General features: G+C 37.2%; 1 protein-coding gene across 2 annotated transcripts in view; it reads right to left on the bottom strand.

Annotated features, from left to right (window-relative positions):
* Msantd2 (Myb/SANT-like DNA-binding domain containing 2) overlaps nucleotides 1–16,410 on the bottom strand; it is a 36,701-nt gene that overhangs the window by 7,254 nt on the left and 13,037 nt on the right. The window contains exons 2-3 of one of the 2 annotated variants that reach the window (XM_005378443.2): nucleotides 2,740–2,995; nucleotides 958–1,018 (exon numbers count right to left, since the gene is read on the bottom strand). In XM_005378443.2, the coding sequence (XP_005378500.1) occupies nucleotides 958–1,018; nucleotides 2,740–2,995 (317 nt within the window). The remainder of the gene's footprint in view (nucleotides 1–957; nucleotides 1,019–2,739; nucleotides 2,996–16,410) is intronic. The other variant, XM_005378444.2, reaches the window with a different exon arrangement.

The raw sequence follows: 16,410 nt of genomic DNA on the forward strand, positions 1-16,410 counted from the left end.
CAGTGGCAAAAGCGCCTGCCTGGCAAGCGCAAGGTCGTGAGTTCGGTTCCCGGTACCGGAGAAAAACCAAAAAAAAAAAAAAAAAACAAAAAAGACAAATTGCTCCCTAATTTTAACTTTTAATATATTTACTTCAGATTTAATCAAGAACTTAATATTACTAAAAATGCACTGTAAATATAACAGTTGGTGCTAAACTCTTAAGAAGAACTTCACTTAGGATCAGTAGAGGACCCCATCCCTGGGCTTTTAAAATCCTTTCTCCAATAACTACCTTCTTTTCTGAAGACATAACTGGTCATCTAAGAGCTTGCTTTTTGATTCCCAAATTGTAATGCTTCTAAGGCATTTAAAATGTCCCCTTAGCTCTCCCAGCATTTCATCTAGCCCCAAGTAAGCTCAAGTCCCTGTGAGTCATCTTTGTACCTTATTTAAAAATCTAGATGTTCACATTTACACATGGGCAAACACTTTCAACATGCTTATTTTTACGTAGTACCTTTATTTCTTGCTGCATATAAAATTTTCAACATTTCACATCACTGCTGGAAAATTTAAGCTAAGAAGACAGGAGAGAACAAATATGCTGGATGTGGTAGTACATGCCTGTAACGTCAGCACTTAGGTGGTTGAGGCAGAAGAATTGCTGCAAGGCCAGCCTGGGCTACACAGTCAGTTCAAGGCCAGCCTAGGGCCGGGGATATAGCTCAGTGGCAGAAGCGCCTGCCTGGCAAGCACAAGGTCCTGAGTTCGATTTCCAGTACCAAAAAAGGCCAGCCTAAACTACAAAGCAAGATCCTGTCTCAAAAAAGCAAAATAAATGAATAAATAAGAAAAAGAACAAATAGATATGCTTCCTTGTGGTACAGCTATAACTCTCTTAGCAACTGTAGCATATTTAGTTACTTTCTGATCCTAATAGTCAGGTACACTTTATGGAAAGGTGAAGCTACTTACTGTGCTTCTTCAGAAGACTCTTGTTTAATTTTTAATGTTCTCTTTGTGACAGGTATTTCATCTGAAAAGCAAAGATTTTGGAACACATTATATTTTTCTCAGTGATAGTACACATTTAGGTAGATAAGCAGCTACATTTACTGCTCATTTCAAACTTTCCCACATCAGACCTTCCTTCTGGTGGCCAGTACTGTGTAACGCCAAATTTATATATGTAACTTCTATACAATGAGATGCGTACATTTATATGCAAGATCAGAAACCAGCTCTCCAACTATAAAATTCTTCAAGGTCACCAGTGGATTTCTAGCTAGGAGCTTAAAGCTTAATTTCACTGCAAACATGATTTTCAAAGAACAAGAATAAAAATAATGCTGTTCTGTTTAGATTTTCTGTGTAGGTTTTACAGTGTAATTATTCCCCCAACTTCAGGATTGGCTGTTCTACATGTTATTTTTTTCCCTAAAGGTTTAGTAACTTAACTCTCTATGAGAAAACCAGTGTTATGGGATGCCAAAGTAATTTACGACCTTATGATTCTTGTGAAATTAAGAGGCAATGATCACTTAGCATCTGTCCCTCTTATTTTTCTAATCTTTAAGTCCCTTTCTTACATATTATTAGTCTTACAGCTTTATAGCCTCTTTCTTCTTTCTCTTCCAATATTTGAGATTTAAAAACAGCATCCATAAGAAATATATTAACAATTCTTTTGAATTACTATTTCTCTATCATAAGGAATTTCATAAAAAATAGTGCAAGTGGGGTTTTATTGTAAACTAGAGAAATATTTTTGTACTGTCAATTCTACACATGCTTGCTCGGGGTCCTCTGATATCTCACTAAGAAAGATGAACATTTACTGAAAAGTGATGGCTCATGAGACAACTTACTGTTAATATACAATGGCTGCAAGAAAAACCCCATCAGTACTTCCAGATTATGAAATTCAAAACTGGAGTACTTAATGCAAAAAGAAACAGGGTATCTCTTTTGGGACCCCTTCTGTCTCTCTTAGCTTTCTTTCCCTAATAAATAGATCCTGCTCTTACCCTCCAAAGAGGAGTGGGGCTGGGGCCTGTAGCCCAGCGGCACAAGCACCTGCCTGGCAAGTGCAAGGTCCTAAGTTTGATTCCCAGTACCAAAAAACTACATATACACCTTTAACCACATCACAAAATTTAGATTTGATGGCCAGGAATTTCATTTTCCATCTGAGTAACTTTGCTGTATATATGAATTATTCCAGCTACTATTGGGATAGGATCCCTTAAGAATTTTGAAGGAACATGATCATTAATGCAGTCTGGACAACAGTTCTTTTCAGTATAAATCATTTTTTGTTTAGACTGAAATCTGGGACAGGACCTTTCCCAAATGGCAGGCAAAACGAAAAAGCATTTGGAATGAAGGAAATAAAGGACAGATTCACTTACAGCATTAGGCCAAGAGTCAATACTCTTTGGAAGGAATCTTAAAATTAAGGGGTGCAGGGTATTTGGAATTGTGTGAGATTCTACCTGCTACTGAGCCTCCTTGTGTAGCTTAGAACTAGGATTCTTCTGTCCTTAGGAATCTTGATGGTACCCAAATCATCAAGCACTAGTTGTCTATTTAAGGGTAAATCAAGGAGGCCCACATTCCCCAAAAAGACTGGTGATATGCCTTGTGATGACAGTGACAACAGCGCCAGAACACATCACTGATGACAAGAAGTGTTGCACATACCAGACAGACACACACACACACACACAAAGTTCTCAGATATATTGGCTTTCTTACCCAATTCCTGATCTGTTGGATAGCCATGGAGATCCTGACTGTGGTTTCCCCAGTCCTCCTGTGAATAGTCCTCCATAGTGCTGCCATCTGACTCCAGCTCCTGGTACAAGCCACTACTGTTAATAAGTACAGGCTGGCAGGGCTGAGCATCCCATCCTCCCTGACCAAACACCTGTTCCAACTGTTCAAATGTGTAACTGCTCTTTCTTTTCCCAACACCATGTTCTTTCACCCGACTGTAACACCTGCGAAGGGTCTAAGACACAAAGTCTTTTGTTATTCCTTTAAAGCTGTACTTCCTCTTCCAGATACGGACCACAGATATTAATTACTATTAGACAGACACAGACAGACAAACATAGACACATTGTTACAGGAATGCTAGATTTCAAATTCATTATTATATTAGAAAAATACTAATTTAGCATTTACTCAAATGTTATAATTCAAACAATTATTTTGCAATTAATTATCCATTAAACAACAAGAAACATTAAAACATTATTGCATGTATCCCATAAACATTTTTATACCCCCTCCCCCATTTAAAAAAGACTAAGGTGGGGAAAAAACAAGAAATACCAGCCAGCCAATAGGATGCACACCTGCCACAGAAGAGAGAGAGCTGCTACGGTGCCCAGAATTTGGAAAAAGTGAAGGAAAGAGGACAGAAAGAAGAATTCCCCAAAGCAAAGAATAGCTTCCTTATTGTTAAGAAAGGAATGCAGGGTTAAAAAAAAAAAAAATTGCCTAAACAAACTACCTAATAAAGCATATTTATTTACATAGTCTACTCCTGACTAAATGACTGTCTTTGTGGAAACTGCTAAAATTTAATGTAGAAGTCAAGTCAATAACACAAATTCCCAGTCTCAGACATCAGTGATCGAGAAGCAGTACACTAATACCTACAAATACAAAAATAACACCCCAACACCGTTTACCAGGCTACCAACTCAAACTGAACAACCAACCAAACAAGACCAAGTTTCTTTTCTAAAGGGAAGATGAGACAGGAAAACATTTTACTTCTTTTTCTGCCACATGCATACAACAAATTATCATCCAGCAAGTCCACAAATAAAACCTAAATAATTTTATTATATTGTGCACTCCTTCCATTTTTCCATGGTCTTTATTTCTAATGCATATTTCTGACTACCAGCCCAATTTCCTGCATTAATTTATATCTTATGGTATCTTATGTGATATTTTGGAAGATAAAAAATTTAGCCCCAGCTTCTAAATTTAATCACATTCAGGTTTTATTCCACCTCTGCCTCCTTTTGTTCCTTCTAATCTCCCTTCAATGTAACTGGGTTTCACTTAGAATTTTCTTGAGATGAGACCCTTTCCCCTAGTAGGTCCCAAATATTATCCAACTCAACTACATAAACCCAGTTTACCTCTGACTTAATTTATAGGAATTAGACGACTATAAAGTTTTCCTAAAGCTGAGATAACTTTCCATAAGTCAATATATTACCCACTAAAACAACTCTCAACACTCTTCACAGATCTTCTCTAAAAGTCCATTATCTTTAAATCACAGATAACAACCTACAAGATACTCTGTCAAACACTTTTAAACCTAAACCTGGGACCATAAATCAAGATAGGCAATGTAACAAGAGCATGACATAGGATCTTCCTCAGACATAAACACAACAAGAATTAGTCACCTGCCTTAGAGCCAACCAGTCTGCCTCTAGCACTAGTACCTGACCTATTCTCCCTTTCTTGAGACTTCTTTTGGTACTGCGAATGACGTTCACAACTGACGTGTCCAATAATACTGTTTTTTTTAAGAAGTGTTTCTTTTTTCTTTTCATAAAGGAAAGCCATCACCACATTAAACATTAACTTTTAGAATAATCCAGACACATGCACTTGAGAACTATGTCTTACAATGGAAGGGGACACATGCCGCAGCAATCTCACCCGACTGTCTACACATTCCCCTTTCCCAGCACCCTCTGCCCTCCTTGCAGGGACTGGAATTTGAATTGCAAACATCTCCTGCCAATTTATTTTTATCTCATAATGTCTAGTTTCTGACTCCAAGAAAACCCCAACCACGCTTTTCAACTAGATCAAGGTCCATAAATGGAGAGTCCCAACCCTGTCCCTTTCACTCTTGCAAGGCCATAAATGGAGATGGAAACCATGCCACTGTTCACTTCATTAGGCTGCCTAGAGAAAAGCATTTAGCACACAAAAGAGCCCAAACTAGTCCACTCAGTTCTGTCACTGAGAGTTAAATTCACAAGTCAAGAAATAAAACCAATGTTCCCTTGAAGAAAGGTGTCATACTTGTTAGGAAATGAAATAGGCACCAATTTTTAAGCGAAGCCACCAATTTTTGATAATATATGTGGTGGGAAATGAAAGACTCACTCTCTTGGAAACCATCAAATTGAGCTTGAAGTTTCATTTGATTTATATAACTGTAAATAATGAAACTAGCAATATTTAATGACTACACACACAGAAGAGTCAGGTGATACATTTTATATTTTACCATAAAAGGCTAATGGATCTTGGCACCTCTTATAGTACACTTTTGTAAAATATGTTTATAGTGCAATATGCTGATATGTAAAACATCTATGTGGTGCCTGAGGAAAAGATAACTCTCAAATCCATATTATAGTAATCTGATGTGTTATAATAATGCTTAAAAGATTTTCAAATTGATTTTAACTCTCAAGATATAAATACATATAAATAAGTTAAATTAAAGATATAAATACATATAAGCAGTAACTTGTGGTTTCAGCGAAGACCACAAATCTAAGGCTGATCTGTTAAATACACCACATCAACTTGAGAAAGAATTTATTTAAACCCCACTACTACTATAAAGAAACACTAGGATTTAAACTTGAGAGAGCTCAAAAAAGGATAAAAAAAAGCACGTATGGAGATCATTTAATTCTTATCATCCACAGTAAATCAGAAAAGGTTACACATTCTACACTCATTAGCCAAAGCATACAATTAACAGAATAGGTATCTGTACCAGCAGTCTTAAATAAACCAACTTAAAAACCTACTTTAAGTCTGAGATTACAATGCTCCAGATTCTAGGAAAAACAAAGTGTCATCTTCCATTCCAGACAGCTATAAAATCCAATACAACTTCAATTTGGCTTTCTTGGAGAGCCACATCCTACTCAACACAAAACCTTTCTTTATCTCACTTATCTTGGAATGTTATAGTAACTTAAGCTCTGATTGCTTTCACAAAGGTCTTAGGGAAGATGGGGATTATGCTTAAAATTATCAAAGACTATACTATGCATAATTAAAAGGTGTAACATTCACTGTCAGAAATTTTTTGGGTAAACTGATATTATGCGTGTGTCTCCTCCCTGGAGGAAAAGCTGTGAAGAGGACAGAACTAAAGTAAAGATAAGTTCATCAGATGGTTGAACCTGAGAAGTTTATGGATATCTGACTTGGAAGAAATGCCAGGTGGTTGTTTACTAAAACTTCCACCATTCCAAGTGCTTAACAACTACCAAAGGACGAGAACCAGAAGAAAGATTTGGAACATGTCCCCATCACCAAAGCAGGGAGAAAAATAAGATGGCTGACACATGACAATTTATAGGACAGCATGAAAAGTTTCGTCAAAGCTTAAGAGTAAAGGAAATGAGAGAATAAAAAGATGACATTCATTGTGGATGAATGTATAGGGAGTCTATGGGGAAGGGGTAAACAAAGGCAGGAGTTTTAGATTGGCAGGATTGGGGGTTTAACGGTAGCAATGCAAAGACCCAGGGTTACAGTACACGTAACATTAAATACAGTGCACAATGCAGCTATCTTGCCAAAGTAAGTAAATCCAGTATTGGGTTGTATAAGCAGAGGAATCACATGTAAGCTATGAAGGTGGCTCTTCCTCTCTATTCAGCACCGGTGAGGCCACAGCTGGAGCACAGCATTCAGTTCTGGGCATCGAACCAGCTACAAAAGAGGGAAATTGTAGAGTTCAGAAAAGGGCAAATAAAATAATGAAAGGCTGGGAAAATAAGATCTATAAGCGGGGCCAGTAGTTTCATCAAAGCCCTTCCTGACAGTACTAAGCTACTTTTGGGGTGAGATTACGGTTTCTTTCCCTTCAGTCTTCTCCACTCCCTCCTTCGACTTTCGGGAAAACAGGAAGAACTAAGTTCTTCCTCAGTATTGCAAAGTAGGAAGCAAACTAAATAAGGCATAAAAGCATAGATCAAGCAGTTCTACTACTGGCTCAATCATTTCCTCAAAGTATCCCCCATTTCATACAATCATAAAATAATAATCATGACAAAAACCACTGCTCTAACTGAACTGAACGTAAGTGAGTAGAACAGAGCATCTAATGGGGAGACAGAAATAGGGCACAAAGCTATATACATATGTGTGTGTGTGTGTGTTGTTTAGAAAACACTGGCTTGATCAGTCTATGATGTCAGATGAAAAATACAGCAATCTGCAGGGAGGACAGCTTAGTTATAATAGCAAGAAACAATGTTATAAGAAAAAAGGGCAATGACACAGGTTTTCAAATGTAGTTATCAAGCTGGCCACACTAGAAATGGATTTCATACTTATCTTAGCCCCCTGCCAACTACACATCACAAATCTGCAATTTCTTTAACCCAAATGATTAAATAAAGAATGAATTTGTAAGCAAAGCCTTAAAAAAAAAAAAAAAAAATCCCACATACTCTATGGGCAAATTACACTGAGGGTTAATCTCCAATGACTGATTTTCTTATAAAAGTGTGAAAAAAAAAATACTTTTAAGACTAAGGCAATGGGTATCGTGGAGCAATGAAAGTCTTTGCAAAGCAGATCACTTTTCTTTAAAATAATACTACTGCAGCTATTATTACTTGCTCTTAGTTAAAACTGAGGCAACAAATCAAAACACCACGTTTCATATTTGAAAGACTCAACATTTCTTTTATTAGCTGTACTTTGTTACTGTGAGCATAAAAACAAGAACAAAAAAACCTTAAATATAGAAATAATAAACACATTTCTGCACACAGTAAGGGAGATATTAAAAATCCAGTATAAGCCAGGCATGGTGGCTCACACCTGTAATCCCAGCACTTGGGAGACTGAGACAGGAGAATGGCTGCAAGTCTGAGGCCAGCCTGGGCTACACAGTGAGCTCAAGGCCAGCCTGAACTGCATAGCAAGTCCCTGTCTCCAAAAGACCAAAAAAAAAAAAACCAAAACAAACAAAAAAGAATCCAGTAGAAATTCCTACACATAACTTGACTCAGAGAGCTGTTAACCAAGGACTAGAAAGGCATCTACAACAAAACTGTGTGGGGCTGTCAAGAGCATTTACTGCCCATTTTGCTAGGTTTTAGGTTCATTAAATATGGCAAGCTGACTCGCCAATTGCCTTAAGTCAGTGGTGGTGAACCTGTGGCATGCGTGCCACAGAGGGCTGTTACCACTGAAAGTTCTAAAAGATTCTCTGTAACTAGACCAAATACTTTAAAGAAAAACTTCAACAAAACAAAACCAAAAAGAGAAGTGTAACCATTTTATTTCACACTCAATTCTTAGTACTATAGAGCAAATTTTAGCAAGTAAAAACAAAAAAAAACCTGTTTCACTCTTAAATCTTTTCCTTTTTACCTCTAGCACAGAGGTTCTTCACCTCTTTAGGTCGCAGATCCTCTCTCCAGAAAAATGCACAGCTTCTTATACAAGAAGCTCGGCTTAGAAATCTCTGCTTTATACTATGTCAGTTTTTCTTTCATAAAAGATTTTAACATATATTAGCCAGAAACCCTACAAATAGATTTAATTTGTAATTTGCATATAGGTATTCTTAAAAGTGGCACAACCAGTTTTAGTACAATTAACCAATTTGCCCAGTACCCTACGCATTTAGATAACGCACATTTGAGTTTCCCTTAGGAAGTAAATTTAGTCAAACCCGCCTTTCTTTTCCTTCCTTTTCTTTCTTTTTCTGTTTGCTTTCCCTTACTATAATAAATACCTGCAATAAACCAACCATTTCTTTTATTGGTATATATTTGTGACACACCATGATTGCATTCACGTTGGTGACCTGGCACATACATCTTTCCTTTTTAAAGAGAAGGGTTCTCTCACTACCCTGACCAGGCTGGCCCCACTCCTGAGCACAACAGACCTATCTGCCTCATCTCTCAAGTAACTAAGACTACAGGTGTTCACCTCCAGGCCCAGCACTACAATTTCTTGAAGGAAATAATTTCTATCAGTAAAAGCATATGCAGATTCAACTTTACTCTTAAAAGCAAGGCAATATTTTTTACCTGCTAGGCAAGAAATTTTTTTCTGAAGTACAAATTAAGCAATATTAAAAATTACTTAATTATGCTGATTATCTGTTCTTTTTTTTTTTTTTTTTTTGGTTTTTGGTTTTTCTCCGGTACCGGGAACCGAACTCACGACCTTGCGCTTGCCAGGCAGGCGCTTTTGCCGCTGAGCTAAATCCCCAGCCCCGCTGATTATCTGTTCTAATTGTCTCCTACAGTACTTGATCATTTCATCGATGCATCAATATAAATGCTAGATAAATTACTTAAGGTACTAACTTAAAATAGGAAAACCCATACATCCAGAAACAAGTACAGGAAACTAAGTCTTCAATACCTTCCTAGGTGGTCCCACCACTAAGTTCTCACAGCTTCCCAACTCAACACTGCCTGACGACTGCAGGTCACTCAGGAATAGTCAATGTCTACACTAATTCAGCCCGCGCCCAATGGAGTCACAGCCTCTTCTATTACTCCACTGAAATTGTATGTACCATATTCATTGATGTCTTTTTAACTAGTAAGAAGAATGGGCCTCAATCTTTGTCCTTAACTTATTTGACTTCCCATACAGCTCCTGATACTCATCATCCTCTACCCATACCACTATACTTGTCAAATGTCACTAGACATTCACTTTGTAGCCCAGGCTGTCTTGAACTCACAATAATCTTCCTGCCTCAGCCACCCGAGTGCTGGGACTGCAGGCATGTGCCACCACACCAAGCTTATTCCATATGTAATTATTAAGTAAATGAATTAAGCTAATTTTAAAGTAGTAAACCACCAGCAAGAAACTTAAGATATTCATTGCTTAACCACAACATATTATATTCATAAAATGGGCAAATTCGAAGTTGATAGAGCGCCTAGAACCTTTTTTAAAAAGCAGGAGCAAAAAAGGGTGTAAGAGGGTCCAGGGATATAGTTCAGCGGCACAGTGCCTGCCTGGTAAGTGCAAGGTCCTGAGTTTAATTCCCAATACTCCCCCGCAAAAAAAAAAAAAAAAAGAAACACAGCGTATAAGAGGGCAGGGATTTAGCTCAGGGGCACAGTGCCTGGCTGGCAAGCATGAGTTCCTGAGTTTGATTCCTGGTACCACACCCCCCTCAAAAGAATATAAAACACAGATATAAATATAACTAGAAAAACTAATCTCTTTGTAACAAAGGAGGACTCACTACAGAGGACTATTTTAAAAATAACTATATTCTTGTTTCGGCTTTCTTTGGGTAAGGGGGCCAGTTAAATGCCAAAAGGAGCTCTGCAATCCTTTCCAAATTGTTATTTTTTATGCCTTACAACTAAAACAAATATTCAAGAATATAAAGTATTTTTATCAAAGATAGAAAAAGGGAAAAGCTCAATTATTTCCTGGATTTTAATAGGGTCAAACAGAAGAATGACCAACAAAAACAAAGAGATTGTCCCTCTCAAAGCCTTAACCTTTGCCTAGGATTGAATCCTATTAGCTTGTACTTCATTCTGAACCTGGATATGAAATACTCATTCACTGTGCATGTAACTAGTCTGGATTGTCTTCAAGAAGAGATGCTTGCATAAAATATGTAATTTGGGAAATTTGGTTCTCAATGAGTATCAAGTCCTAAATTCTCTAGGTTTCTTAATGAAAAAAATCCTTCTCGGAGGACAATATTAACTGTAACACTAAGTTCCATTGCTCATGCCACAGGTTTACCACCACGGAGGACAATATTAACTGTAACACTAAGTTCCATTGCTCATGGAACTACATTCATGTAATCATAAAGCTTTTAACCCTACACCTTCCATATTTCACATGGATATTCACACAATTATTTCAAATTATCAGCTATAATTTAAAACTCATACCTACTATGTTTATGTGTAAGAGCTTCTTTGAGATTCAAGAATCCTTCTAGACATAGGATCTTAAATGCTTCTCTGCAAGACAGGTCAAAAAATTACAGTGAACACATTCTAGATAAAAACCACAGGTACTTACTTAATAGTCACCAAGGCTGGGCAAACTAGTTGCCTAGAGAACATCTCCCTCACTTGAAAGGGGGAAAGAACTCCCCTGGACTGGAGGTTATTTTTATATCACCTATACAACTGAAGGTGCCATGCCAGCATCTTTTTCAGTCTTTTCCTTTACATGTCACACCCTGGGACACCAACTCTAAGTACTATTTAGGTAACACTAAAAATGTTATTGTTAGTACATAATATCTAAAAAACACATTTAAGAGAATTATCTAAAATATTTCCAGCCTAGCAGGAGAGAACCAGTCCTCTTTAAAGGTCTCCCATACAGCTTTTATTATGAACTACTGTTCTACAAACAACCATACCTAAAAATTAAAAACTGCAAAGACATATACAATAAAAACCCTCAAATATCTTTAACGCACTGTATTAATTCCCAAATACAAAGAATGCCTTCTATTACTGACCAGTGTTTAAGAAGGAAACTAACCAGAGCAGGTTCTACCCTCAAACTGCAGGCCACTTCATTCCTTTCCTATGCCACATGACTCTCAGTTTTGTTTTTAAATTTTTTTTTTTTTTTTTTTTTTTTTTTTTTTTTTTGGGAACCGAACTCACGACCTTGCGCTTGCCAGGCAGGCGCTTTTGCCGCTGAGCTAAATCCCCAGCCCCGACTCTCAGTTTTGTATTTTAACCAAGAACGGTCATCTACAATAACCTAAAATATGAATTTTTCATTAGTAAATTATATCACATGTAGATATATAAAATATATATTATACTATATAGAGGGCGGTGGAGAGCCCACCTATATCAGGAAAAGAAAAACTTGTAAAAATATTTTTTTTTTGTAAAAATATTTAAATAGTACATTTATTGAGACATTACAAGATTAATAATACAAGTTACCTGTGGTCTCTACAATTACAAGAGGTTCTCAAAGTGGTAGTCATGAGCTTCCAGACATTTACTAGTATAGCAAACTGCTGAAGTATGTATACATTTTTTGGCTCTCTCCCTGACAGAAATCATATTATATATATATATATATTTTTTTTTTTCCAGGCATCCAGATTATATATATATGTATATATTTTCCAGGCATCCAGATAAATTTGGGCAACCTGAGCTTACTTAGGCACTCATAACATCATTTATATAGTTTATTTAGTAGAACTTTTATGTTTTCTCCTCAGTTTTATGAACTTTACTGAGAGAAGAGACCACTGGTGGGGGGCGGGTGGTATACCTTCTACAAAAAACAAACATTTTCCTTGTGTGGCTTAATGTGCCATGTCACCCATCACTAGTATTTCCTGAGTACCTGCTGTGTGCCGAGATCTGTTAACATATCCCAGGCAACAGACTGAGGCAGGGGCTGTATCCAAGTTTACTATGGAAGCTGCTCTAAGGAACTACAGCTGACAGAGACTGCGAGGCAGAGCTGGACAAAGAAAGAAACTAAAGACAGACAGTTGCAAGGCCTAATTCCAAAATGAGGCGTGGATTTGGGTGACTCTTCCGAGTTGCCTTAAACTGAGGTAAGAAGGCTGGACCTTTGCACTTCCGCACTGAGCACTCATTGGATTTTGGTTGCCACTAGACAGAGGGCCTCACCTGGGATAAGACGGCTCCCTCGGGCAAACAGAAACTCTTAAGAGAAAGGTAAGAGCTTAACCAAGGTCACCTTAATGTAAATTCATTTTAGGTTTCAAAACAATAACTTAGCATGCCTCTCTTCAGAAGGCATTGAGAATTACAAAAAGTCATTGATTTTGCCATAGTTGTGGGAGAGATCATAATTTGTTCAAATAATTGGCTGAAGTAGCCACATTTACTGGTATTACAGCTATACATCCTGCATTCTCTGATTTAATTCTGAGCTGTCCATTCTATTTTGAGCTTTCTCAATATAGAGATACCATTTTTTGTATATAGTTATGCACTGCCTAACAGCTGGGATAGTTCTGAGAAATGCATTGTTAGGCAGTTTTGCCATTGTGCAAAAACCTTACACAAACCTAATACAGATCATTCTACATGGCCGGATACAATCAAGAGAAAACAGGTGTAAGAGGCTACAATCTGCATAAGACCACATACTGTTTATAGTAAACTTTTAAAGTGAGTATTACAGCCAGGCATGGTGGCGCACACCTGTAATCCCAGCACTCGGGAGGCTGAGGCAGGAGGATCATTACATGTTCAAGACCAGCTTGGTCTACAAAGTGTGCTCAAGGCCAGCCTGAACTGCACAGTGAGACTCTGTCCCAAAAAAAAAAACAACAAAAAACCCCGAAGTATTAGGAGTATATGCTAAAGTAATGAGAAAAATATTACAAATACATAAACCAGTAATACAGTTGTTTATTATCAAGTATTAGGTACAGTCCACAATTGTAAATGCGATATTTTATGCAACTGGCAGCAGAGTAGGTTTACACTAACATGACCGCAAACGTGTTGATTAATGCTTTGCCGTAAGTCTCTAGAAAGACTATAATGCCATGATCAGGTAATTTTGAGCTCTATTAAATCTTATGGGACTACCTTCACATATATGCTCCATTATTGACCAGTGTCCTTATACAGAGAGTGACTTGAATATATTACAAAACAGTCTGTCTCACCCTTATACTATATCTCTAAGATGCTACATACGCAAGCCATTTATATATTAGGCCAGTGATGAAGTCTTCTAGAGCTTTCAATGATACAAGGTTCACCACCACTGCATTAGGCAAACAATGCAACACATAAGGTAATGAACATATTCCTTAGCCTCTCTTGGTAAGCCATGAGCTTACCTGGTCTTACTGTCAAAAACTACTACTTCTTTGTAAACATTTGCTAGAATTCAAACTCCCATCACAAGGAGTTGGTAGTCCAATAAATATCATCACTTCTATAAAGTCTTGAATAAATAAATTCTACAATAAAGACTTCACTTTGCTTCTTTTATATTCTCCCTTAACTTCCAAATCAATGTTTTTCTTTGTGTCTATAAGCTTAGGAAATAATTAATTCTCTGCAAGAATTTTAAAAATCTGTTTTACTTTCAATGTTAAGAGATATATATATAAACACTATACACATAATGTGTCTATCTAGGTGTTACTACCTGCATGATTTTAGTATTGCATTTGCTTGTTTATGACACTTATTGCCAAAAACACTACTTTAATTGTCAAATTCAATAAATGTGGGTTGGGGCTGGGGATTTAGCTCAGTGGCACAGCGCCTGCCTGGCAAGCACAAGATCATGAGTTCAATACCTGGTACTGTAAAAAAAAAAACAAAAAAAATTAAAAAAAAATAAATGTGGGCTGCTGACTCATAAGGAGGCACTATAAACTCTGGGGTTCTGAAGACTACTTAATCTCAAGTCACCACCTCCAAGGTCTGTGATATTAGACAAATTAATCTCTGTGCTTTAATTTCTCCATCTGTAAGACAGAGCTAACGACAATACTTCTACTCTGGACTTGTTATAAGCATTAAATGAGAAAACAATAAAGCATTTAACACTTTGCCTAATTGCTTGCACTCAGTAAACATTAGCTATCATTGTAATTACTACAAAAATGATACAGTCCCATAATATGAAGACCAAAGGGCCTTATGAAATAAAGGTTAAACCGGGCATGGTGGTGCATGCCTGTAATCCCAGCACTCAGGAGACTAAGCACTCAGGAGACTAAGACAGGAGGATCATTGGGAGTTTGAGGTCAGCCTGGGCTACAAAGTGAGGTCAACACCAGCCTGAACTGCATAGTGAGGCCTTGTCTAAAAAAAAGAAAAAAAAGCTGGGTGTGGTGGCAGACGCGCCTGTAATCCCAGCACTCAGGAGGATGAGGCAGGAGGATCTTGGCGAGTTCGAGGCCGCCTGGGCTACAAAGTGAGCTCAAGGCCAGCCTGAACTGCATAGCGAGACCCTGTCTCCAAAAGACAAAAACTAAAAAAAATAAAGGTCAGTAAGTACAGAAAAACAAAAGCAGTGCTGTATCACAAGGCACATGGTGGGAATAACATGTACGGATAACATACTCAAAAGAATCTTTTTTTTTTTTGTACTGGGAATCAAACTCAGAACCTCACACTTGCCAGGCAGGCGCTTGTGCTGCTGAGCTATATCCACGGCCCAAAAGGATATTATTGTAGCAGTCCACATCAGAGACATGTTAGGAAAAGCAACTAATATGGTTGATATGCTAATCCATATCAACCAAAGTACTGAAATAACTCGACTTTTATTTTTCATTTTGTTAGTACTTAAAGTTTTAAAAATCTATTTTTGTATAACATGTAGGCTTCACGGATAAAAGGACTTTATACCTAGATGTCTATTTGTATATATTAAATAGCATTGTTTTAAATATCATTATATAAACATATTTGCCCACATATTCAAGTTTAGAAACAACTAGCTATATCATTATGTTTTTTTAAGCTTTATTCAGTTCCTCTTTTATAGCTAAAAGCCAATCAGTTAATCATTGTCAACAGTTTTTAGTGTTGGCACAAATATAATGACTCACTAACACCTAAATCAATGGGGAAAAGGACCCTAACTACCAGCCCAGAGAATTAAGCTTCACTCACCACGCAACCTATTTATAAGAAGCAGGAGGCAGGCAAAACTCTACATGAAGACAATAAGAGGCATAAGTGACCTTTATATATGCTTGGGAGTCTGAGAGAACAAAAGGCATGTAGATCTCTCATTCTTTTTGGTGCATGGAAGTATACTGAAATTAAAATTGTATTCATCACTATCACTTTTTGAAATATATCAAAACATTTTATGAAAATGCTGTAATGAAGTTAAAATTTTTCCTTTGATTTTTCCTCTTAATTTAGTAGCATGATTATATTACATATACAGTATAAAGAAAAAAGTACTTTATACTGTTTTAAAATTGTGACAACTCCAATGTCTCAAAAACCCAACTATTAAGCCTGCTTCCTAATTTTCCTAATTTGTACAAGAGAGAAAGGAAATTATCTATTTGGCTCAAAACTACCTTTGGGACCCTGCACAGTGCTCGGGTCAAGAGGAGGTGCTCATAACCTAGTCACTGAACGAAGAGTAATAATGCAGCACTCTGCCGTCTAGTAGTACAAACCTCCAGGACAGTTAGATATACACCATACAAAAGAATAATAACAAATTATGTAAATCATTCATAAAACAAAATTGATTTTTTTTTTGAGATAGGGTCTTGCTTGGTGGTTAAGGCTGACCCTGAAGTCAGTATGTAGCCCAGGGTGGTCTCGAACTCGCATGGATCCTACCTCACTCAGTCTCCCTAGTACTGGGTGGTAGGATTACAGAAGTGTACCACCATGCCTGACAAATTTCTATTTCTTATACATAATGAAA

The sequence above is a fragment of the Chinchilla lanigera genome, unplaced genomic scaffold (genome assembly GCF_000276665.1).
Source record: "Chinchilla lanigera isolate Chin_1 unplaced genomic scaffold, ChiLan1.0 scaffold00011, whole genome shotgun sequence".
In the NCBI taxonomy this organism is placed as follows: domain Eukaryota; kingdom Metazoa; phylum Chordata; class Mammalia; order Rodentia; family Chinchillidae; genus Chinchilla; species Chinchilla lanigera.